This window comes from Gorilla gorilla, chromosome X (genome assembly GCF_029281585.2).
Source record: "Gorilla gorilla gorilla isolate KB3781 chromosome X, NHGRI_mGorGor1-v2.1_pri, whole genome shotgun sequence".
In the NCBI taxonomy this organism is placed as follows: Eukaryota; Metazoa; Chordata; class Mammalia; order Primates; family Hominidae; genus Gorilla; species Gorilla gorilla.
In genome coordinates, this window is record NC_073247.2 from 63,704,856 (window position 1) to 63,731,296 (window position 26,441).

At 39.4% G+C, this 26,441-nt stretch overlaps 1 protein-coding gene across 30 annotated transcripts in view; it reads right to left on the bottom strand.

The window, feature by feature from the left end:
* Window positions 1-26,441, bottom strand: part of HUWE1 (HECT, UBA and WWE domain containing E3 ubiquitin protein ligase 1) — a 154,084-nt gene that overhangs the window by 42,004 nt on the left and 85,639 nt on the right. For 27 of the 30 annotated variants that reach the window (XM_031006086.3, XM_063702832.1, XM_063702831.1 and 24 more), the window contains 20 exons: window positions 25,932-26,065; window positions 25,132-25,226; window positions 22,685-22,876; window positions 17,802-18,018; window positions 17,114-17,236; window positions 16,013-16,250; window positions 15,047-15,277; window positions 13,648-13,770; window positions 13,052-13,147; window positions 12,195-12,464; window positions 11,029-11,181; window positions 9,427-9,554; window positions 9,135-9,216; window positions 7,657-7,833; window positions 6,831-6,990; window positions 6,203-6,561; window positions 3,462-3,657; window positions 2,035-2,202; window positions 794-939; window positions 306-372 (listed from right to left, as the gene is read on the bottom strand). In XM_031006086.3, coding sequence (XP_030861946.2) covers window positions 306-372; window positions 794-939; window positions 2,035-2,202; window positions 3,462-3,657; window positions 6,203-6,561; window positions 6,831-6,990; window positions 7,657-7,833; window positions 9,135-9,216; window positions 9,427-9,554; window positions 11,029-11,181; window positions 12,195-12,464; window positions 13,052-13,147; window positions 13,648-13,770; window positions 15,047-15,277; window positions 16,013-16,250; window positions 17,114-17,236; window positions 17,802-18,018; window positions 22,685-22,876; window positions 25,132-25,226; window positions 25,932-26,065 — 3,355 coding nt within the window. The remainder of the gene's footprint in view (window positions 1-305; window positions 373-793; window positions 940-2,034; window positions 2,203-3,461; window positions 3,658-6,202; window positions 6,562-6,830; window positions 6,991-7,656; window positions 7,834-9,134; window positions 9,217-9,426; window positions 9,555-11,028; window positions 11,182-12,194; window positions 12,465-13,051; window positions 13,148-13,647; window positions 13,771-15,046; window positions 15,278-16,012; window positions 16,251-17,113; window positions 17,237-17,801; window positions 18,019-22,684; window positions 22,877-25,131; window positions 25,227-25,931; window positions 26,066-26,441) is intronic. The other 3 variants (XM_063702843.1, XM_063702841.1, XM_063702839.1) reach the window with 1 other exon arrangement.

Genomic DNA, 26,441 nt, shown 5'->3' on the forward strand with positions numbered 1-26,441 from the left:
CATAAAATCTCTATAAGCCAGTTTTTAGAAACCCCCCAAATAATTATGGCGTGATTTAAAAAGTAAAACTAAAATATGTTACCACAGCAACCATTACTAGGTTGGTTAACTTACAGTTCCATTAACTTTAGCATCTAGAGACCCTTTATTACAGAACACTGAGCTCACCTGAGAAAGTTCACTTAGACCAGTAAACGTAATAATTAAGTCTGTATTCTCCTACCCCCTGCACAGGACACCTACAGTTTTTTCAAGTTGTTTTCCTAAGGAATAAGAACATGGTAGTGAGAAAAGCAAATCATTACCCTCTCCTTGGGAGGTCCCAGATGCGGAAGTCTCAGTGGAGGCACCATCTGCAGCAAAGACCTGACTCTGTAGAAAAAGAAAACTCCTGAGCTATTATGAATTTCAAAAGCACCTGTCTGCAAATGGCAGAACTCCTTCCCAGGGCACTGGCTGGGAATGCCACAGATTCTCTTTGGCCAACCTTTTAACCACCTTACACCTTTATACTATTATCTGTGGGAGGCTATTATAAATACAGTGACTGGGAGACTGTGGGGGAGGCGGGGAAGGAAAGAGAAAAGAAAAAAAATTAAAGAACAGTTCTAATCCTAGGAGAGAAAAAAAAATCTCCAGGGACACCCCAATTTTGTCTTTACAGGCAACAGATAATTTACAGATACATCACAATTAATATCTTTGAAATTCCCCGGGGATAGCCCTAAATACTGAGACCACACAGGCATTGAAAAATGAGAAGAAAGATAAAACGCTGTTGGAATTGACTTACATTAATGGAAAAACCTGACTGCGTATCAAAGTCACTGCTCTGACGCGTAAGCGACCGGTACTGCTGGTATACATCATCACCCATGTCTTGCAGGAGCTGGCCAACCTCTTGGGTCATAACCCCAGGTTTAGGATCAGATTTATCTGCTAGGAAAACAGTAACAACCATCAAAAACAAAATAAACCTCTTCTACAATTGGACAATGTTAAGGCCTATCTAGTCAGTCTTGGTCAATTTCACATCAAGTGGCTATGACTGTTTACATGGTGCTATTACAGATAATGTTAGAGTGCCTCACCCTAAAATTACAAAAACTAGTCTTGTGACCACAGGCAATTAACTTAGTCTCACTTTCCTAAACTGTAACTACAAACCTTAAGTGAACATACCTGGCACTATTGCTCATGCAGTGGTAGGTCAATAAATGGTTGCCACAGCTATATAGCTAAACTATTTCGGGGAGGTGATAAGAGATAGGGTAAAGATTCTGGGGTGGTAGGAGAACCAAGGAATTCTATATGGATCAGGGTTCTGTACAGATGAAAAGCACCAAGGTCAAGACTCAGATTTCTTTTGCTTATTAAAGGCAGCATTCATCAATTTTTGGCAATTCTGTGGACCTATCAAATAAGTATGTCCTGAATAAAATCCAGAAGGACCTTACTATAATGGAAACCTATGTTCCAAGCAAATCATGACTTTCCTAATGCTTATAAGATGCACCTTAACTAGGAATAAAGGTGGATGGGTGTGGTGGTCTCAACAGTTAGGAAACTCAGACACACCTCCTAATATTGTCTCCAGCTCTTCAGACAATAAAAAGGTTTTGCTCGAGTATGAAAACATTAGAGACTTCCTGGTATCTTATTTTCAACCTCTCACAGAATGCTATTATCTCCTTTTAAATCTTTGTTCATTCTTCCCCCTGTATGGTGTGTATTCTCATATAACAGAACTCTGGCAATCTCATCCATTCAAGGTTCATTTTAGAAATCATGTACACAAAGAAATTTTCTTACCTGTGCACCCTCACTAGGTAAGGTGACTTACCACCATCCTGGTATGTCATACTATATGACTATTAGCTTCTTCACAGACATGCAATGGGTATCTTATTCATCTTGAGCCCCAGAGTATGGGCACATAGTGAGTGCTCACTAAGCCATGAGTTGGCTGAAATGACCCAGGCAAAGTAACATATCCTCTAGTGCTCAGCTTCCTGAGGTAGGTTAGCCACATACCTTCCTCTGGAGCATGGTATGCAGCCAGAGCATTCAGCATATCATAGATCACTTCCTTGATAGTATCAGGGATGACAGGCAGAGGTGAGGGCTTCAAAGGGGTGGTCTTCACCAGCTGTACAGCATTAGGGCCTTTAATTCTAAGATTCTCAAATTCATCATCTGAAGCTAAGCCAAAATGAGAGAGAAAAACCAGTCAATCATGAAGCAGTACCTAAACTAGGTTACTAATAAAGACTCAGAAGGGGGCATGTGTAATATACAAGGCTTGAGATAGGAGACCATTTTCAATTAATGTTCAAGTACTCTACTATAAAACCTGGTTTATACTTTCCTTAAATTCCACAGGATTTAATATAGCAGTACCAAATAGTAAAGGCTTGAGTTAGAGAAAACTGGTTTTGAAATCCAGTTGTTAATTCAACAAACCTCAATTTTCTCACTCTTCAAATTTATTCTGAGGATTAAATGAAGATATAACTGAGAAATGCCCAGCACAGGGGCAGGCACATAGCTGGAACTTCCAAAATAATTTCATCCCCTTCCCAACGTTTTATTAAAAAAAAAAAAAAAAAAAAAACAAATCCAACAAACCTACAGAAAAGTTCGAATAGTATAATAAACATCTATATACTTTTCATCCAGAATTACCAAGTGACTACTCCTAAATACATCTACTTGTAGCTCCTAAGATCAAGGACATATATTTTCTTTTTTATTACCAAAAAAGTCAGCAGAGGGGAGATCAAGGGTATTTTTATACAAAACTGCAATACCATTATAATACCCCCCAAATTTAACAGATACAATTACATTACCTAATACATAGCACTCAAATTTCTCCAAATCTTTTATCTGGATCCACAGCCCAACCAAGGCTGGTGGTGATTATCTCTCTAGTCTACTTTTCTCTAGAAGAAATGATCCTGTATTTTTTCTTTCATAACATTAATATTTTTGAAGAGTCTAGGCCAGTTGTCTTATATAGAACATCTCACAATTTGTATTTATCTAATTGTTTCCTCATAATTAAATACAGATCAAACATTTCTTGGCAGGAATACACAGATGACGTCTATTTCCCACTGTGTTACACGAGACATACATCCATTTAACCCTTAATTATCACTTGATTTGTAAACCATTAACTATATGTAAAGCCTACTGCCCCACCAAAATGAGCTCTTTGAAGTGAAGGACTAGAATGAATGAGTCCTCAGTGTCTCTGGCAGGGATTACAACAGGGCAAGGCCCAGAGAAGCTACTGAAGTACCTACTAAATTGACCCAAACGATCAATTAGCCAGCAAATGTCCTAATACTTGCCTAAGGAGGCTCTTCAAGTTACAGACCTCCTCATAAATAAATTTCTGTATTTATACCAGGCCACAAACTTAATATCAAAGGCCAGGAGCAAGCGAAACTTACCAGTTCCTGAGCCTCGAGGGGCAGGAAGGGCGATGCGGATACAGCAGTTGGCCACTTCTGTGAATATGTCTGGATTGCGGCATGCGGCTGGCCCAAGGACACGAAGGATGTAGTTGATCTCCCGAGAGCCGAGGCTGCCAGACACAACACCAGAGGTAGTGCTACCAGCTCCACTTGTAGCTGCTGAGCGAACAACCTAGTAAAGAGAGAAAGAAACACTGTCGATTAAACACTACTTTCTAAAAATACAACTGCAGTCAAGAAGAGTTACCAAGACTAAAAGCTTTTGATTTTTGGGAGAATGACATTTTATTTTTAAGTCCCGTCCCATCCCTTCTTGATTCAAAAAACCTGGCTTATAAAAAAGTTGCAGCGTGTCTCAAAACTATCAACTATTAGACCAGACTGCATGTGATCTTTATAGAAACTGGGAGATGTGTCAAGACTATAAACCCCACATAACTTCCACATTAAAGTGTCAGCTCCTGAGCCTCTCCAAACGCTGTCACAATTTTAAACCAGAATGGTTCAAAAACATGTAACACTGTAATCCACTTAGTGTACAGGAACACAATTAAATATTTTCTTTACGCCTCAAAGTCAACCATCAGTCTGAGATAATGATAGCCACTGGAGATACTGAACTATTTATATATTGTTTGTCTTGATAACATAGGGCTTACATATAGCTATGCTTCTGCTCTTCTCATAAAATTGCTTGTTAATAATGGAAAAATCCATGAAAGCACGAAGAAAATAACTCAATTGTATTATTTTCCATTATCTGTTATTTCACAAACTACATGCTCACAATGAAAAACATCTTTTGGTATCTTAATGTTTTTGTTTTTTTTTGTTTTTTGTTTTTTTAACCAAATCAATCATGCCCTTTAGCACATTATACCCTCTGTATCTTGCCTGTCTGGCCGTAATTATAAAATAATTTCCATTTAATAAACACAGAAAAGTTTAATTTCAATATTAAGGATAAGCCATAATTTATCCAGCCCCCTACTGCTGGACATTAGACCTCTAGTTTCTTGATATTACAAGCAGTTCCACAGTGAATACTCTTATATATGCATCTTGGTATACTTGATGTTAGTTATCAGATAAATTCTTAGCCATAGAATTTCTAGGTCAAAGGATATCTTAGACCAAGAGTACCAAATTGCCCTCCGATGTGGCTACACCAATTTCCACTCCTACCGAAAGTTAAGAGTATGCCTGGTTTTCCACACCTGTACTAGCAATGAATAGCACCAAGACTTTACATTTTGCCATCTTGATACATTCAGACTGTCACTGATGTTCCTTTGTTTCCCACACCCCAACTATAATTTACCTAAAGTTAAAACTTTAAAAGTTTTCCCTCATCCAATGAGGACCTACACTTTCTCCTAGCACTTTGAACCTGTAACTTTTAAACATTTCTTTATAGAAAGCGTTTCAAGCATTTCAAGTTTCTAAAATCAGAATTTAGTTGTATATAGTTGTTCCTTCCCTGCTGGGTTATCTCCTGGACTGTGGATCACCATACAAGCTACCTTTAACAGCTCTCTTTCTCTTGATTTGGCACACGTGAGGTGAAATCAAGCAGGCTGTGTAAAGAACTGTCTGAAGAATCTAAAATGTATACTCAGATATACAAAAACTGATACCACTTTTCTGGCAAGCAAGTTAAAAAATACTTGTAATGCCTTTTGATCCAATTACTAAAAATCTCTAAGTAACGATCTTAAACATGAACAAAGTTAGGCACAAAAACGCATATTGCAACACTGCTTGTAAATGCGGGAAACAATGTCCCAAGAGAGGAAAATGGAAGCAAAGTCTATTAACAGTCATTACTGATGACAAAGAATCAGCAGAAGAAAGTATTTTGTATTAAGTACTGAGGAGGAAAAGCCTCTCTACTAGGACATTTGCCCCTCAACCCTCCACTGTTGTCTTCTTTTTTTTTTCTTTTGAGACAGAGTCTCGCTGCTCTGTCACCCAGGCTGGGGAGCAATGGCACCATCTCGGCTCACTGCAACCTCTGCCTCCCAAGTAGCTGGGATTACAGGTGCGTGCCACCACACCCACCTAGTCTTGAACTTCTGACCTCAGGTTATCTACCTGCCTCCCAAAGTGCTGGGATTAGAGGCATGAGCCACCACACCCAGACTACTGTCTTAACTTTACAAATGTTTTTATTTTTTATAAGTACATTGCTATTTCTTCCACTGGTTTGTAAGTTTCCTAAAATATAATAACCTGTTTTCTGATCTGCACAATGGGTATTTGTTAAGTGTCTATCACAGTGCCTGGCAGATTACAAACATTCAAAAAGCTTTAACTATACTTTTATATTCCAAAATACAGTGTTTTGAGAATAGGCTCTTGGCTGAACACCTGAGAGGTACTCCTACAAAGGAATGATTCTGAAGGTATGAACTTGGGGGAAGGTATCCCAGTTCTTTACTAACGGTTTTTGGCTTGCTTAATGAAACCTAGATTAAAAAAAGAAAAGAAAAAAAGAAAACCAGATTGCTGGAGAGGACTTTCTTGCAATAGGATCATCCTACCATACCTAAGCAAGCTCCCAAGCATAGAGTTGGAAAATTCTCTTGGGCGGAGTATACAGTATACATATCTAGCTATATACCCTAAGAAGAACCAGAAGTCTATTTGTTCTCAGACCAAGGAGAACAAAGGTATGATGTAAAGCTAAACCAGAATCTGATACAAAACACACTCACCTTTTCCATGGTATGACGAAGGGTACAGGGGTCCTCAATGATGTGTCTTAAGAGAAGGGTGACCAGGGGAGTAAACCCATTGAAGCCTGAGTTCTGGGTCAAATTCAAGATCATGCGGGTACTCTTCAGTTCTGCAAACATCATGGCATATTTGTGGTCCCGGGTGAGCCTCAGACAGAGACGAAGGGTGGCATGCAAAGTATCTGGGTCCACAGGGACTCCCAGCATGCTCACGCAGGCCCGGATTAAAACAGTCACCATATCTTCTGTCAAGCCCTGGATCAGGATCTCCCCGATTTTTGTTTCCTCCAGGCTTGTCTCCTTTTCAGTGTTTGTACTCTCTAGGGCCAAAGGGGTATCTATAAAACGGGAAAATAACAGTTTTAGACAGTTTAACTTGATGTTTATTTCCTCCCATGCCTCCCTCCTAAGTAACTGGCCAAGCACTTGGGTCCTATTAAGAGAAGCATGCCAAACACCAATTTTAAGATCAGGTGAAAAAGCAAAAGGGAGGCCTACGTATCTTTAATCTGTTAATCAAGCTGATGAAAATAACTCACAATGAAATTGGCCAGACCTTAAGCCACAAAGGCACATTAGCTTTAGGTAAAACACTCTTGGTACATACCATTGCCTTTATTTTCTTTACGTTTGATATCCATTTCTTTGCTTTCTTCCAGCGTCTTCTCTAGTTCCTGTCCATTGCTGTTTTTTGAATTTTTATTCAGCCGAGGTACCCTGAGGAGAGTCAGCATCACAGGGCGTCGGTTCCCTGTTTCCTCATTAACCTAGGAATTCAAACAGACATTAAAAAAACCTCTACCAAAAACGAATTATAAAGGTGGGGGAGGGGAGGGACATCTCCCAGGTAAAATGCTACAACAGGAAGGAACTCTGGCAATTTATCCCACCTTTATCATTTACAGAGAAAAAACCTGAAAGTCCCCAGAAGGCAAGTGGCATACACAAGGCCTTATAATGAACTGTAAACCTTCCAACAGAGCAAATACCATCCCTAACCACTCCCTAGTCCTTGACTAAACACTTAAAATCATTTATAAGAGGGATAGTATCAAATTGCTACAGACCCAAGGTCTAATCAATGACCTTAGGAAGACTCGATTTTCTGAAATCTATACTTAATTAGGTAATGGTAACTCTCCTCCTCCTAACACGTTAGGAATGCTGGTTCAGAAAGAAGAAAACCAAAACACATACCCCTCTTTTTGATAAAGTTTACAGTAGGGGTGTCCAATCTTTTGGCTTCCCTGGACCACACTGGAAGAAGAATTGTCTTGGGCCACACATAAACTACACTAACGATATTTGATAAGCTAAAAAGAACAACGACAAAAAAACCTCAATGTGTGGTGTTGGGCTGCATTCAAAGACATCCTGAGCCATATGTGGCCTGTGGTCCACGGGTTAGACAAGCTTGGTGAGTGAGCATGTACCTGCACCATTGTAGTGAATTGCACCGTGTATCTTCTTCGGCCTGCAGTGAATCGCACGCTTGTCTCTCCAGATTTCCAGGCAGAATCAATAGTGCTATTGTTGCTTGCACTGTAACTACACCAACGCCCAGAGCGATCATCAAACCAGCGCCAGTTGTTGCTGTTGGATTGCAGGTACTAAACATAAAAGTACAAAGTTTCTTTGTATTTCTTTCAAGGTTGATTAGAAGAAATAGTAACTTCATCAGTGTTCACTGCTAAAACTCACCCAGGAAAAAGAAATATACTGGACAATAAATTTTAAAAACCAAAAGAAAATTTTTCATATGCATTTACTCTCACATTCCTTAGTCTCTCTGCTACACGCTTAAAAACATGTCTTCTAAAGTTCAGGTGTTGAAAACTTAACCCCTAATTTAACAGTGCTGGGAGGTGGGGCCTAATAAAAGATAATATTAGGTCATGGGGACTCCGCCCCTCATGAATGGATTAATGTCATTATCCACGGACTGGGTTAGTTATTGTGACTGGGTTGGTTATAAAAGCGAGTTTGGACACCTCTTGCTCTTCCACCTTCTGCAATAGAAGGATGCAGCACTAAGGCTGTCACCAGATGTGGTCCCTTAGATCAGCCTCTAGAACTATGAGCCAAATAAACTTGTACAGTTTATATTAAATATTTTTTTTGGAGACAGGGTCTGACTCTGTCACCTAGGCTGGAGTGCAGTGACGCGATGCCGGCTCGGTTCACTGCAACCTCTGCCTCCCGGGCTCAAGTGATCTCCCCACCTCAGCCACCTGAGTAGCTGGGACCATAGGCACGCACCACTATGCCTGGTTAATTTTTGTATTTTTTGGAGAGATGGGGTTTCACTATGTGTTGCCCAAGCTGGTCTTGAACTCCTGAACTCAAGTAATCTACCTGTCTCAGCCTCCCAAAGTGCTGGGATTGCAGACGTGAGCCTACAGTGCCCAGCCTATGGTTTATAAATTAGTCCGTGGTATTACGTTATAGCAACAGCAAAACGGACTAAGATACTTTTCCTAGACAAAAAAACTATCTACAGTCCCTTATCTTGCCATTTTCTACTTTCCTTTTGTTTCTACTGATTTTCCCTAAAAGGGGAATGTTCACCTGAGATGTACTGAAACAAAAATTCTGTTTCCAAGAAGGTAGTGAGATGATGTGGCACAATAATCTTCATCTAAGGAGTGTTTGCTTTTTGGAAGGATTGCTGTATACTCAGTCCCTTACATAACAGAAAAGCCGCTCCTCCTCTGGAGATAGCACACTCCTTCAAAATTTACTTCCAGAGTAAATTATTCAGAAGAGAAACCTAGCTATGAAAATCCCTTAAGAGATTTATACATTGGTCAGAGACTTCTATATTCTTCACTACTCTCTCATATTCGCTTCTGGTCTACTCTTGCCTCAGGAAGCTAAACCGTCCTGCAGTCATACATACTACATTACACACCTTAGTCATCTGGGCTCTCCTTTTTGAGGAGATGGCTGTCTTTTCATAGAAATCAATCAGGAGCAACACTGGTGTGATCCACCTAAAAAAGAAAAATGATCTGTTTTGGGAAAGCAAGAAACCTGCACGAATTGGGAAAATATATCTTAATTTCATCAGATGCTTCCTTTATAATTTTAAAACTACAGAAGTACCACAAATTTGCCCCATACATGCCCCAGAAGAGTGCCTGATTCAGGCCCATGTCCCAGGGAAATAGAAACGAAACTAGGGTAGATATAGGGTTACTCACTTTGGGGTCTGGACTTCCTTCTGCTCCTTGGCTGCCTGGAGGCAGGGCTGAACCACTTCCAAGAGTTTGATTAGGACATTAAGGATGCCACTTGATTCAACCACCCAAGCACAAGGTAGCTTCAACTCCTGATAGATCAAAGGGAAAAAAAACAACAACCAGATACCAATTTCTACTCAGTAACAAAGATTAGCATGGGATAGGGAAGGGGAACATAAGGGTAAATAATAATAGAATTGGTTGAGTTCAAATTTTACCTCTTACCATTTACCAGTTGTGTAATCTAAGATGTGTTAAATTTTCTAGGCTTTGGTTTCCTCATGGGTCAGAGGAAATAATTTTTACCTTCAGAATAATTGTGATGATTGAGGTTTTATATATTAATATAAAGTACCCAGTGCCTGGCACTAATGTATATGCTTAATATGGAAATGGTTTATCACCAAGGTTGTGCAGTCTAACTATGTTGAAGTTGTAAAGCTTTAGATTTACAGAGAAATTTTATAATCTTTCAAGGAAAATGGAATAATTAAACACAGTTAATGGTTCGTCTTACTGGGGCTACACCAAAGTGTTACTTTTAACAGGAAATCACTGGAAGTAAATGTCCAAGGATAGGTAATTATTTAAATAAATTAGAGAACATTCAAAAGGTGGAGTAATGTATATAGCAAATGGGAAAATAGTCATAGTACTTAACAAAAAGAATATAAAACTTTCTATACAGTCTTATCCCAATTGCTTAAATGAACAGGAAAAAACACTAAAAGAAAATACAAGACTGTTACTTGCGATTTGTTTTAGATGGGGGTCCATGAATGATTCTCTCTTTAGTACTCTGAAAACTTTCCCACAAGTATCTATTTACAAAGTGCTACAGTAAGAGTTATCACTTCCATGATAAAGGAAACCCCCAAGACAGCTGTTACACAGTTTGACTCTTATATTGGATTTATCCCCTGAGTTTGCTGTATGTAAAGGGTTCAGTTCATTAAGTTCAGGTTTTAAAGATAATGAGCCACAAATGAAGTCATTTGTCCAAGGTCAATTGCCTCCTAGTTCCTACGTTGGTTGGATCAGGTCTTGCCCAAACCACTCTCTTGCCTCAAATAATCTGCTGACTAAATAGGCAAGGAAAAGAGAGAGGAATCTGATTTCATCTAATGTCTATTACCCTCAATATTGACCACATCCAATTTGCATACCCTACTCTACTATGTGGCTACCAGTTAGGTTTCCTCAGAAGAGCAAAAAATATTCTATGACCAAGCTCTGTTAGTAATTTAAATACTTTTCTTTTAAACTACCACCTCACAATTCTGACTCAATTCAATTAATGCTTGTTCTCAGAAGCCCTTCTCACATGAATCCAAAGTGATGCATACGACTTTCCTAAACCCAGATAAAACTGTTATCATTCTAACACAGAATGCTGTATTTTATACGTAATTATATGCATTTCAGCCTATCAGAAACTGGGCTCATGAAATGCAGGACTCATGCCTTATTCTTCGCTTTATCGTCTTCAATGCCTCATATATGTTAAGTGTTTGATAATTCTTTCATGAATGAATTACAAGGCCCCAAAGATCTAAATCTTACCTCAAAAAGTAGCGTTAAAAGCAAGATTCTAGTAGCCAAATTGGAGGCCTGGGGCAGTGTGGCCATCTGACTTATCCACTCTGACACGGTTTTTGTGTCACTTGTTGTCAGGGGAAGAGCAGCTTTGATCAATACATCAGCAGCTTCCCACACCTAGAAAAGCAAAAAAAGGGTTAAGTCACGGAACCGCAGAGCAAGATGAGGTTTCTGAAAATATTCTCAACCTTTTAAAATACTCCCTCTGCCTCCAACACATTCACTAAAGAAAGGTAGGTAAATCTAACATATTTACCATAGGGATTTAGAATCCATATCAAAAGATGTATGCTACTAAAGGATCACCACTAAACAATTACTTTATTAGGCTAGACTATAAGCAGCCTAAAATCTAAGTTAAAGGAAATGAGTATTTTAAAACTTCCTGGTGCATACAGTCAACCCCAAAAAGGTTCTATCAACTTATACTTCCATCAGCAATCTTTCATTGTATCTCTTTCTCTCAGAATTATTGTTAAAAAATAGACACTAAAACTTTCTGTGAAAAAATGTTTTATCCAGTTTTCCTTTACTTGTGTTCTTGTGCATTCAAGTTCTATTTTACAAAGCCCAGAAAAAAGTTTTCCCTTTTTAAATTTCTTTCCCTGCTTCTAGAATGAAACATTACATAAAACAAGATTCCACTAACTTAAATACAATCGAAATGTTAACTGGCTATCTGGGTGTGGGGATTTAAGGTAATTTCTTTCTTATCCCACTTCTATAATTAGCATAATTTCATAAAGAGAGAAAAGAAAAAGAGGACAAATATCAGGTCACAAGTATTCATCAGGATGGGGACTCAGTTGTTCAAGTGGCTGTTACATAGGAAAAAACATTTATTCAGTATTAGTCCAGGGGACGAACCTGACTCAAGGGTGAGGCACATTTTAGACATTTTAAGAGAAAAGTAGAAAAGGAGAGCTTTGTTTTTCCCTTCTAAAGACATTTTTGTGTGTGCAATGTAGTTAACACACTGTTTCAGGATTACCAGATCGAAAGAATCCAAATAGAGAATATACCCATATCAGGTAGAATGAAAATATGCTGATTTTTCAGAAATCAGGTTTTGACACAGGCAGGCAAACCACTTCACATACTCCCCCTCTTCTGACCCCTTGAGAGCTCACCTGATTGACTACTTGCTTCAGAATCATGTCACGATAATCTGCTCCATTACGTTTGATTGCTGTCATGATCAGGTCACACACACGGTATACTGTGTCTGGCAGCTCATCAAGAAGGTGGAAGCAGCCTGGCAACATGGTATCTGTGAAAGTGTGGAGCTCATCTTGTTCCAACGGGTCAGCATCCTGGAACTTCTCTAGACATTTAGCCTCTTCCTCTTCCTGCTTTTCCCGAGCTTTCCGTTCCTCTTCCTCCTTCCGGCAAGCAACTTCCTGGAAGCAGGGAAGGAAGTGTGAATAATACACAGGAGAGGTGAAGGAGGAAAGATAAGAGAGACTCTGAGAATGTTTTTGCTCTACCATATGATTACCCTCAACCTTCTCCTCAAGCAGTTGATACTTTCATCCAGGATGTGGCAGCCACAAAGTTTAAGGCAAGACAGGGAAGGTAGAAGGGAGGGACACTTCAAACAACTTTCACTGTCAAGTCACTTGTAGCATTCTATACTACCTCCCGCAAAATCATTTCTAGACACTGTTCTATATTCTGTGCCAGCAGGGAAAATTAAAGTAACTGTCACCTAGAAATATACAGCCAAGTTCGGCCTAATGGCACTACTGAGTACACTTTGGGTCTCTTATTTGACAATAAAGATTAATGCTTCATATGCCTCCCTTAAAGCTTCAGGTCAATACAAGGTAGCTCAATAATGGATGGCAAAGCTGGGATGAATTAGTACTCTTCTCATGTCTTCCTTTAGATTTGAATTCTATCAATTAGTTTGCAATACTAGCAGAATGTTCACAGAATACTAAGATTCATGTGCCAAGCCCTTTAGGATGCAGTGTCCTATAGTTACCTCAGGTGACTCTGCCCTTTGATCCATTGGAATATCCTGTCCCAGAGACATAGCAATTGCTCTCATCATCTGGTCCTCTTCAGACATGCTGAGATCCTAGAGTGTTAAGAGAATATCCAGTAAGGATACACACTCAAAACAAAGAAACCCAACAAGACCACTGCAACTCACAGGGAATCAGACATCTTGTGCTCAAGCTAAAGAGAGAGGAAGGGCCTCAAAATGCTGCTCTTGTATAAGTCAAACCCTATCAGGCTTATGTGGTTACTACAAACAAGAACAGATGAGGAAAATCACACGTAAAACTAAGTATAGGAAGGAGGCTTACAGTGTGATCATCTATTCTACATCTTAGAAAAGTGTGCCTCTTCTATTGTTTTGTGACTGGGGGTTCTTCTGCAAACAAAGTATAGTAATTTGTATTGCTGGGGGATAGAAAACTTCTGTTATTACGAAAAGAAAATACTGGCATGGACATGTCTGAAAATGAGAAGCAGTTTATAGAAAGGAAGACCAATGACAGAATAATAAGGGGAAAAAGGACTTCAGCAGTCAAACCAATATCCTGGAAAATCACTGCTCCTGAGCCAACTTACCCGAACAACTCCTCCCATGATTGGAGGAGGGTGGGTTAAAAGGTACTCTGTGGCCTGCTCCATGGTGCTGGTGTTCAACAGTGCCTCCATTGCATGTTCCCTTGTGAAGCCCATGTCCATGAGCTACATAAAGAATGCAAGGGCTCAGAATCACATAACGGAAATCCAAATACATTTTTAAAAGGAAGGAACCTTTTCAAGATGGAAATAACTTTTTCTAACTTCATCTGGGCTGAGAGCATTTATGAGCTAGGGCAATTAGGTAAAATGAACAATCGTTTCTGTTTGGTGCTTCTATAGCATTCTAAGCTACACATTGGGTAAGGAGCCAAGAAGATTCTCGATTTCATCCTCTAAGAAAGTTAGGGGGGGGATGCATGGCTATTATGATTAACAGGGTTATTATAATTAAAAGATTGAGACTCATACAAAGAAGTATAAATTGGTCCCAACTTTCTGGAAAACAAACTGGTAACAGAGCAAGTGCCTGAAAAACTGACCTAGTTATTCTACTACCAGGCAATAATCATGAGATGTATGTAAGGATTGGTACGTAAGGAAACTATACAACACAGTGTTAAAACATCAAACTGTAAGAAAATTAGCATCCAACAATAAAAGAATGACCAATTAGTAAAAAAAAGTTCTTGATAACAGCAATACAAGTATATGTATTATTTGATGTTAACGACGTAAAAATTAGGCACAAGACTGACTGAAAAAGGAGACAATGACTATCTTGTGTGATAAAATTACGAATGCCTTTTAAAAGTCTTGTATTTTCCAAATTTGGTAATGAGAGTATTTATTACTTTAATGATAAAAAACGGGACAAGTGTATATAGTAGACAGATTTGAACAGGACTCCAGACATAAAAGCTAACACACATACATACAAACTCCAGGAAGAAAATCTTAAAATGCTCTTTGAGATGGAAGTGGCAGGACTTTACATGCCTTTCCCCTCCCCTCTTTCTGGCCTCTCAATTTTTAAAATGCCCCTTATACATTTTATTTGCAAGTGAAAACAAAAGTTTTGTAGGTGACTAAGGTTTCAGAAAGCTCTTGTTGGAGAATAAATCTGGTTCACAATATCCATTCTCTTTACAGGTTAACCAGAAAGTAACTGAGGACAGTTTGCCTCCACTGAGGCAGCAGGAGGCTACTGAGAATACTCATCAACATGCTTGAAAGGAGTATTACCTGTGCAGAGCATCAGGACTATACTCCAGTTTTCCTCAGGAGAAAAAAAATAAATACTAAGAGAAGGAGGAAATTTAAACTGTCTTCTGGTTAATGTGACCAGGGACTCAGTGGTATGTGAGCTTAGAAAATCCATAAGCATCACACTCCATTGGGTGCAAAGTCTGGACCCTGGAGTGTGAGGCCAGTACCCTACCTGTTGCAGTTGTTGCTGGTTGACTTGAGGTTCCCGGCGGGAGCCACCTTCCTCTTGCCCTGTATCCTCTTCTCCTCGAGACCCCTCCTTCTCCTTGCTTAGTCTCTCTCGAATCACAGGTTCTCCTCGGAGGATGTGGCATAGAATGGCCAGCATGGATTCAGCCATTCGTCCACCATATACCTTCAGGGGTTTCCGGTTCCATAAGTTTTTGATGCAAGTAAAGGCTGCCTGTAAGTAATTTGAAAAGTGTGTGAAAATCATTTGGCCTCAATTCAAAGCTCAGAAGGATTAAGTTAAAGACCTATGGAACAGTCCTTCCACAACTAGTACCAACAACAAAACAATTGGCCAACATGAGGAGGTCTAAGGAGGCACAGAGAACAGGCATTTTACTCAACCTTAAGCAGTGATATAGTTTGGAATATTTGCTCTGCCCAAATCTCATGCTGAATTGTAATCCCCAATGCTGGAGGTGTTTGGGTCATGGGGGTGGATCCCTCATTGTTTAGTGTTGTCTTCATGATAGTGAGTTAGTGTGTACCACCCCCTCCACCTCCTGGCTCCTGCCATGTGACATGCAAGCTCCCACTTAACCTTCCGCCATGACTGTGAACTTCCTGAGGCCTCCCTAGAAGCCCAGCAGATGCTAGCACCATGCTTCCAAAGCTTGCAGAACTGTGGGCCACTTAAATATCTTTTCTTTATAAATTACCCAGTCTCAGGTATTTCTTTATAGCAATGCAAGAACAGCCTAATGCAAGTACCAATCTGAAATTTACAGCTCAAGTGTTTATCACGGAAAATTCTCAAATGGTCTATATTCCCTTACGTAAGGCAGCCCTATCTGGGAGTTGGATCCAGTGGTTCTTAAATAAGCATGTTATTTCATTAAGCAGGACAAAATAGAGTGGGAACTACTTAGCATGAGAAATTCCTTTTGATTTTAGAATACTGAATACTCACTTTCTGAGTTACCACAAGGAAGCGCAGTGCACTGAACTGGGGAAAGTTCTGGACACCTCCAGGCAATTTGGCAGGCAGCGAATGTGGAGATTCAAGCACCGTGGTGGGATTCACCATCTTCTCCACCAGCATAAGCCAGGCATCTAGGAATTCTCCTGTGCCATCAGGCAAGTCTGAGTGTTCCAATCCCTCAGAAACAGGAACTTTACCTCCCATGGACAGAGCCCAGTTGAAAGTTCTAAATTCAAATAAGGAAAAGTAGACAGAATATTAGTATTTTACCCTGGCAAGGGGGGTTTACATCTAAAAGGTCCCCAATCTCTATATTGGCCCTACATGTCCCTCTTCTTAGAGCTATTACGTCTAATCCGTCCAACAGTTTTCAGCTATACTATTTTTTTCTTTTGTTCCGCCTCTCCTCCGTTACTTTTTAGTCTTAAAAACCTAAACCAGCTGGGCGCGGTGGCTCACGCCTGTAATCCCAGCACTTTGGGAGGCTGAGGTGGGTGGATCACGAGGTCAGGAGATCGAGACCATCCTGGCTAACACAGTGAAACCCCGTCTCTACTAAATATACAAAAATTAGCTGGACGTGGTGGCGGGCGCCTGTAGTCCCAGCTACTCGGGAGGCTGAGACAGGAGAATGGCATGAACCCGGGAGGCGGACCTTGCAGTGAGTTGAGTTTGCGCCACTGCACTCCAGCCTGGGCGACAGAGCCAGACTCCATCTCAAAAAAAAAAAACCTAAACCAGTGAAACTCATCTTGAAATCATCTGACCAAAAATAGCAGAAAAATTATATTCAGAGAAACAACAGAAAAAGACAAACCTATTTTAAAAACCCGTACTTGGAACTGGAAGCCACATGAGAAAAAGCAGAGACCCTTACAAACACAACTCTAGGGGAGGCTAAATCCTACCCTCCAAGGTAAATGGAGACAAACATGGCTACTTCCCAGAACCCTGAAGGATACAACCAATAGCTATTTCTATATATCCCACTGTTACAAGATAGGGTACTTAAAAGCAGTGGGCTGGGAAGGCACACAGCAAAGACCAAACTCCAAGAAATGCTCCTCTGTGAAGCAACTTGATCCTTACTCAAAAAGAGCATTGTGACCTCCGGAGCAGAGAAACTTTTGCAGCATGAGGTGGTAGGGATACTTCCTCTCATCAAACAGCATTGGGGATGTGAAACCAACTGAACAGATGAAGAATGTCAGCCTGAAAGTGGAAAAAAAGGCAAAACTTTAACCTTCTGTAAAGCAGAGACAGAAGCAATAGGAAATTCATGTAAAAGGCAAGAGTAAAATTTACACACTGAAGTGACACCTCCCACCTACTAAAGAATACAGGATGAGTATCCCTATCAGAAAATTCAAAATGTTCCAAAATCTGAAACTTTTGATTGCTGACGTGACGCTCAAAGTACATGTTCATGGGAGCATTTCAGATTAGAGATGCTCAACTGATAAGTATTCCGCAAATATTCCAAAACCCAAAAAATTCCAAAATTCAAAACACTTTCTGGCCCCAAGCATTTTGGATAAGGGATACTACCTATATAAGACCACTGAAATGCAGTTTGACTGTAAATACTTAAAATATTACCCATGTTCTGTACTAGGTACAACCAAAACAAGTAACTTACACTTCATTTTCTAGAGTAAACAAGGGACCTCCAAGCTCTCAAATTCAGTGGCTCACTCTCCATTTTAAGTAGTATAGGAACAACTTACATATTTTTTATTGTAACTTTCTAGTCCCTGAATCTCAAGCTGAACTTCACCTGAATCGGGGAGTAGGTGTATATGGTGGGGGCTGCCAAGATAACCCCTTAGTCAAGAGCTTAGTGAGAGCTGAGGCTGTTGATCGTGCGGCAGGTGTCGGTGCTGTAGTGGTGCTGGCAGCATGATGGCTCCTTCTCTGGCGGACAGGAGATCCCACACAAAGTTTAACAAGAAGTCCAAATAGCTCAGCAAGTGCTCGGCCTAATCTGGAGGAAGCTGAAACCCAGAAATCAGAATAAGACTGTACAGTATTCTCAGAATGGTTTAATTACAACAGACATATTACCATCAACATATTTTTATGACTCACCACTTCCTCCTACAACCGCTAGTTAACACTTGGATTTGTTCTACATTCAATAATCCAAAAAGGAAGTCCCACAAGGAACAAATGCCACTTCTGATGGTAGGAGACAGATATGTGGCACTCAACAGATATCAAATGTAAAAGACAAATAAGCACTCATACTGCTAGAGGAACATAAATTGAAACCATATTTAAGTTAAATGCTATCTAGTGGATGATAAAGTCACTTAAAATGCCTACAGAAAACTTTAAAAATGCCAAAAATGATTAGCCACTTAGATAAGAAAAGATCACTGACAATATACATAGTCTGATCACAATAAAAAATATGTAGTCCCAGAGGAAAAAAAAACTAGGAAAAGCAGGAAAATTTTTACAAGTAGCTTCTTAAGGAATTGGGCAGATTATGGACATCTCAAATTTTCCATTTCATAGGATGCTTTTCAATATATAATTCAACAAGGAAAAGGCAGCATACAAATATAAACATATGTAAAAGAAAACACAGAAAACTGAGTGCTTTCCAGCTTCTCTTTAAATATTTCATGTGTTTTTATATTTCTACAATGAAATATACTTTTAAAATCATAAATGAAAATGTTGCCATAGCATTTTAAAAATAAACGTTATTTCACGTTTTTTCATGAAACATTATTTCATGATCCAGAGACAAGAAGGGCTAGGTCTGAATCAAAGTACAGCTGACGCTTGATCAACACAGGTTTTCAACTATAGATGCCTACTTATGTGTGAATTTTTTTTTTCAATAAATATACTGAAAATTTTGGAGATTGGTGACAATTTGAAAAAACTACTAGTTTTTTCAAAACTAGTAGTAAAATAGATACTAGTCTATTTTATCATTTACTACCATAAAATATATACAAATTATAAAAATTTAATATTTATCACACTTATGCACATACACTTATACACGGTGCCATTTGCAGTAAATAAGCAGTATTGAGTAACTGGATAAAATTTAGTACATATTATACTCTGTAATAATTTTGTAGCCACGACCTGCTGATACTGTGGTGAGCTCAAGTGTTGCCACAATTTGCTTAAAACACTGTGTGAGGCTAAGCACTTCTACATGAACAGTTCATCTCTCCAGTAAATTGTGTAGTGATCTCTCATGGTTCTCGCATTGTTTTTCATGTTTACCGCAATACTGAAAACCTGGAATAAACCTGGGTCACTCTATGACCCCATATGAAGTGTCACTAGTGACGTTGGAAGTGCTCCCAAGAAGCAGGGAAAAGTCATGACACTTCAAGAAAAAGTTGAATTATTGGATATGGATTGCAGATTGCCCACCACTTCAGGAAAAATGAATTCAGTGTAAAGACCATTGTAAAACAAACAAAAGGAAATTAGTGAAGCTGTTGCTGCAGCTATACCAGCAGGCTTGAAAACCTTGCACTTTTGTGAAATCTTTTTATTTCATATTGAAAATGCACGTTTATGTGGGTACAGGATTGCCATAATAAAGACAAATCTATAGATTCTAATGCAATTCAAGAAAATAATGAACTCACTATATGAAAACTTAAAGCAAAAGGAAAGTGAAGGATCTAAAGCTGGAGAATGTAAAGCCAGTAAAGGATAATTTGGTAATTTTAGAAAGAGATTTGGCTTAAAGAATGTCGAGATAATAGGAGAAGCAGCTTCTGACAACCAACCAACAGGCAACAGATAAGTTCCCAGACACCACTAAGAACATCACTGAGAAAGGGTATCTGCCTGAAAGGGTTTTTCATACAGATAAAAGTGCCCTACTTTGAAGGAAAAAAAAAAAAAAGGCCACAAAGGACGTTTATTAGTAAGGAATAGAAGTGAGCAGAAGGATTTAAGGCAGGAAGGGACAGACTCACTCCTCTATTTTGTGCAAATGCTACTGGGTTTATAATCAGGACTGCCCTTACCTATATAGCTCCTAACTTCCGAGCCTTGAAGGAGAAAGATAAACTACCAGCTGCTGGTCTTTTGGTTGTACAAGAAGGCCTGGGCAACAAGACCCCTTTTCTGGATTGGTTCCACTGATGTTTTGTCTCTGAAGTCAGAAGTACCTTGCTAGTAAGGGAGTGCCTTTTAAAGTTCTTTTGACATTAGACAATGCCTCTGGTGACCCAGAGCCCCATGAATTCAACACAAAAGGCACTGAAGTGGTCTACTTGCCCCCCAAAACCACATCTCTAATTCAGCCTCTAGATCAGAGAGTCATAAGGGGCTTTAAGGCTATTACACACAGTACTCTAAGGAAAGGATTGTTAATGCTGTGGAAGAGAACCCTGACAGAGGGAACATCACGAAAGTCTGGAAGGATTACACCACTGAAGATGCCATCATTGTCACAGAAAAAGCCATCAAGCCTGAAATAAATTCCTGTTGGAGAAAACTGTCCTGATATTGTGCAGAACTTAACAGGATTTATGACAGCGCCAATCAAGGAAATCACGAGTTTGTGGATATGGCAAAAAAAAGGTCACGGGTGAAGAATTTCAGGATATGAATCTCAGTGAAATTCAAGAGCTAATAAACACCACACCAGAGCAAGTAACAGAAGACGTCTTGATAGAGATGAGTGCTTCTGAACCGATACCAGATGATGAGGAAGAAGATGTAGAAACAGTGCCAGGAACCAAAGTGACATAAGACAATCTGGCAGAGGGTTCTGATTACTAAAGAATACTTTTGACTTCTTTTATGATGTGGACCTTACTATGATATGGGCACCGAAACTAAAGCAAACGGTGGAAGAAAAATTGGTATTGTACAGACACATTTTTAGAGAAATGAAAAAGCAACAAAGTCAGAAAGAAACTACTGTGTATTTCCACAAAGTTACACCAAGCATACCTGCCTTTCCTTCTACCTCCTTTACCTGTTCTGCCTCTGCTATCTCAGAGACAGCAAGACCAACATCCCCCCTTCCTTCCTCCTTCTCAGCTACTCAATGTGAAGACCACCCAGATGAAGACCTCTATGATGATCCTCTTAATGAACAGTAAATATATTTTTCTCTTAAGATTTTAACATTTTCCTTTATCTAGCTTACTTTAAGAATACAGGATATAATACATATACGAAATGTGTGTCCATCGACTGTTTATGTTACTGGTAAGGCTTCTGGTCAATAGATAGCTATTAGTAGTTAAGTTTTTGGGGAGTCAAACGTTATACATGGATTTCTGACTGTGTGGAGGAGTTGCCTCAACCCCCATGTTGTTCAAGGGTTAAATCTATGTCTTTTCAGGATATACATGCACATATAAACTCAGTGTGTAAAAATAGGCTCTACTTGAGCCTAGGTTACATACCCTGCTAAAATTTAGTAATAAGCTCAAACGTATACAGTATAGGAACAAGGAAAACAGTCCTTTTTTCTTCCTATTACATCCAAATTAAGATTTCTTTATCCTAATTAGGGAATAGGCTACAGATATGGGTATACCCAGACTTTGAAAACCTAACGAATCCAATCATTGGGTTTACACTTTCTCACCACTGCTTTCAGGTGAACAGATAGCAAAGTGCTTAAAGGTAGTCCAAAGACAAGAGGATGGCAAAAGGCCAGTAACCAAAGAGAAACAGTATATGGACTGGGTCCACACAGAAACCTCTGAATGCTCCAAGATCAAAGAAATATGACAAAGCAAGGAGAGAGAAATATGAACATCTTCTTGCTTGGTCAATTTTCCTTTGAAGGTAATGTTGGTAGACTTTCAAATTAAAATAAATGGAGAATTAAACTAATTAAAAGTAAAATGTAAAATGCAATGGGAATTTGAGGTAACAAATGGAAACACCAAAGGCCATTTTCTGTTTGCTTTTACGAAGGGCCCCAGATTCCTATAAGTTAGGTCTCCATTTTCCTCTATATTAAGGTGCCAGAAAGTGACGACAATTTACGAACACACAAATAGGTTCCCAAACATTGGTATTACATTAAAGGGGAAAAAAAAGGGCAAACAGACCAGTGCAAATCATTAATGCAGTTTTGTATGCTGCCAATACAGTCTCAATAAAGCTGCCAAAGTGACTTTAATATAAAACACCTATCAGACTATGTCTCTTGCCAGTTATGTTCAAGGAACACAAAAAGAGAAGACTAGGTGGAAGAGCCAGATAGTTATCAGGGAATCAAGATAGCTTAATAACACAAGCACCAAAGGAAGAATATTTCTAGATGGAGATGGTGGGTCAACTACCATGCTGCAGACAAGTGAGAAGGGACTTAGGACAAGGACGTTGTAGATGCCTTGCTGAGACATCTCAGTGAAATGGAAGGAGCAGCAACAATATGCAATAGTTGAAGAGTAAGTAGGAGGAAGAAATTAAAGAAGGGAGGGTAGTAGATATGGCTCTCAGGAAGGGATTCTGTCATGTCTGTATCCGTAGCAGCTAGTACAAAGCCTGTCACATAGCAGCCACTCAACAAAGGACACTTAAAAATGAGTCACAGAAGTTTTAAACTTCCTTAGGTGAAACAACATCGCCTTTCCAACTCAACCTGTTTCAAGACTAAGGGACTGAAAGCCAGAAAAGGTAGGAGAAAGGAGAATGACTCACCTGATAACAAAGGCTTGATTTGCTTAATTCTGGCAGCCATTGCTGGTGTGATTTTAGATTTGCCCTTAGAGTCTGAAGCAGTAGGTTCATCTGTCTCCATGGGAGCCAATGTGTCACCATCTAGCCCAATGCCTTCTAATAAGCCCTGGGTAGAAGCATCCATACTTCCAGCTGCTCCATCCTGTTCCCCATCTACAGATGTATAAGAGGGGAGCAATAGGACAATGTAGAGCCAACATTTACCTGGTTCCTTGAGAAGTACTGACAAGATTACCTATGGTTTTTGTTACTCTTTCAATTCCCATGGCTTCCTAAATTTGAAAAACAAAAACATAACCCAAATATTTTACTGATATGCTCCTCTGGAGTTCTAAGTACCTAATGCTGACATCTTCAAATGACAGCATATGAATAGTATTAACCCAGGGCTACCTTGGAAGACTGTTGTAGGCACAGCCCAACCCAGGGGGTACCATTCACATGGACTACAGTGTGCACAGTACCCAATGCTGTCAATGTGGATGCCCTACTAGAATGTTATAGCTTGTTAAGTTCAAACTAGACATCACAGATTACCACTGGACATTTTATTTCCTAGCATTTAAGAATTATGTATATGAATGTGACATGTGTCTTTTTCTTTGGTATATGCGTGCTCTTATATCTAAGAATGAGCTTTATGCAAACTTATAAAACAAGTCACCAAGTTTTTCTCTTAACATTCCAGAAAAACTGTGGAGAAGCTGAGTCGTTTTTGTTAAATGTGTTAAATTGCTAGAAAAAATATATCTGTTAGAGAGGCAATTCTTTGACAGCGAATCTAATTTCATTCTCAGTTCTTAGTCAATTTATTCTTTCCCTGAGTTAAATTTAGTATGTTTTGACTAAATTTGAAATTCTCCTTTTGTCAGGTTTCTTTATAGTTTATTAATGTTATCCCATCCCTCACAATAACCAGCTGTCATATATAAGTCCTTGTTTGTTGGTTCTAAGCCTATGTCAGCTTTATTAGTTCCCTAGAAATTTCCCTTTCTAGTAATTTCTGTACAAGTTTTAAGCCTATCTGATACCTTTTTTTTTTTGGAGACAGGGTCTCGCTCTGTCATCTAGGCTTGAGTGCAGGGGTATACTCATGGCTCACCATAGCCTCAACTTCCTGGGCTCAAGCGATCCTCCCACCTCAGCCTCCCTAGTAGCTGGGACTACAGGCATGTACCACCACGGCCGGCTAATTTTTGTATTTTTTTTTTTGTAGAGATAGAGTTTCATCATGTTGCCCAAGCGGGTCTCGAACTCCTGGGCTCAAACGATTCACCTGCCTCAGCCTCCCAAAGTGTTGGGATTAGAGACGTGAGCCACTGTGCCTGGCGTGATGCATTTTTATACACAGAATTATCTTCATTGCTTTCTTAATAGTTTATCCTTTTTTATTTCCTCATTGATACTGAACACCGGAGAAAAAACATTCTGGAAAAGTTGCTTGTATTCGTTTTAGGTTTGTAGCATTAGAGTCAGAAAATTGTGTATGATTTCTACTTACTGAAATTTGGAATTTTTTTTTTTTTTTCCTGAGGCGGTGTTTCGCTCTTGTTGCCCAGGCTGGAGTGCAATGGCGCGATTTCGGCTCACTGCAACCTCCACCTCCCAGGTTCAAGCGATTCTCCTGCCTCAGCCTCCCGAGTAGCTGGGATTATAGGTATGTGCCACCACGCCCGGCTAATTTTTTGTGTTTTCAGTAGAGACGAGGTTTCTCCATGTTCATCAGGCTGGTCTGAACTCCCGAACTCAGGTGATCCACCCGCCTCGGCCTCCCAAAGTGCTAGGATTACAGGCGTGAGCCACCGAGCCCGGCCAAAATTTGGAATTTTTATCGTGAGATAATATAAAAGCAATCTTTTTTATAAAACAGCACTGTTGATAGAAATATAACATGAAACACATATATAATTTAAATTTTCTAGTAGCCACATTAAAAAGTATTTGTTAATACCCTCTGATACAGTAATTTCTAGGGATCAATTTTACATTTGTAGAAAAGTAGATACAAAAATCTTCATTTTTAAAAAATAGCATATTAGAAACTTAACAGGGAATAGTTAATTCGTGTACCTTTATATGGTACCTAACATTAAGTGAAGAAAGAGATCTACGAAATGTTTTTATCTAAGACACTGGCAAATGTATTCAGAGAAAAAAGATGGGCAGACACTTCCAAAATGTTTTTTTTTTTTTTGGTGGCAGAAATACGGGTAATCCTTTCAACTACATTTTCTAAATTTTACCATTATGTATATACGTTTTTATGGAAGAAATGACTAAAAATTAGTGAGAGGATGAAAACTAGACTATGGATGATAGAACTAACTAAAAATTTTCATAATAAACCTATAAAGACGTAGGAACAAAACTTAGAAGTAATGACTAACATTTTAGTTTCTTAGAGTTACCTGATCTTTTTCCGCCCTGGGTCGTACCTGCCTTCTCATCCTTTGGAACCAGTTTCTGCATATCTGCCTGGCCAAATTCACACCCAGATGGTAGGCTGCAAAAGGAGAAATGCTGAGCAAAAGAAATATATATATACTGATAATTCACCTCTTATATTGTAAATGGTCTCTAATTTGCTTGGCTGACACTATCCCTCCTATAGCAGGCAGGTTAAACTGAATGTAATAAAGCATCTATAATTCCTGAGGTAGCACCCCACAAGCTTTCCAATTCTTTTTTTTTTCTTTTTTCTTTTTTTTGGAGACCCAGTCTCACTCTTTCGCCTGGGCTGGAGTGCAGTGGCATGATCTTGGGCTCACTGCAACCTCCACCTCTGGGGTTCAAGCAATTCTCCTGCCTCAGCCTCCCAAATAGCTGGGATTACAGGCGCCCGCCATTACGCCCAGCTAATTTTTTGTATTTTTAGTAGAGATGGGGTTTCACCATGTTGGCCAGGCTGGTCTCGAACACCTGACCTCTTGATTTGCCTACCTTGGCCTCCCAAAGTGCTGAGATTACAGGCGTGAGCCACCGTGTCCAGCCACAACTCAATTTTTTGTATCTGGCTAATAACAGGAACACATTTTAAACATCTACCATGATGACAAAGCATTTGTCATCAAGTTCCTAGGCTGGGAAGAGGGAAGGACAAGGAGGCCTCTGAACTCTCTTCCATACCCTCCTATCCCCAACCAAAGCAATCCTCCAGGCTCACCGAACTTAGATAACAAAGTAATAAGAGAGAGAGCCATTCTCTTACCTGTTTGGGGTACACAGAGAGAGGAGGACAGTGCTTTCCCACACCAGGGAACAGTATAACTGGCTCAGCTTGCTCAAAACACTCAGACCCAATTGAGAGCCCCACTGGTTAACGGAGATGGAACGAATTTCACTCTGCAATCATAACAAGAATTTCACCTTTGGGATGTTCTCTGAACAATTATACTTTAAAAAAAAAAATCGACCTTCAACAGTTTTATAAGGGTAAGGGATTTTTCTTCATTGCTATTCTCAGAGTTATCCACCTCATCAAAATGTCCACATTCAAGACGACAGTTCCACAAGGTATCCTCTTACAATATTTACAAACTATTTCCACAACATCCGTTCTCATTGTTTTTTATAAAGTGAAAGAAAGGCATCAGAGGCTACTCTTTTTTTCTGAATCAAAGAAATGGTTTTACAGGTTCATTAACTACTTTCTAAATTATTTGGTAGGGGTATTATTATTTCCATTCAATTTCTTTACTTCAGTAAATACCTAGATTTA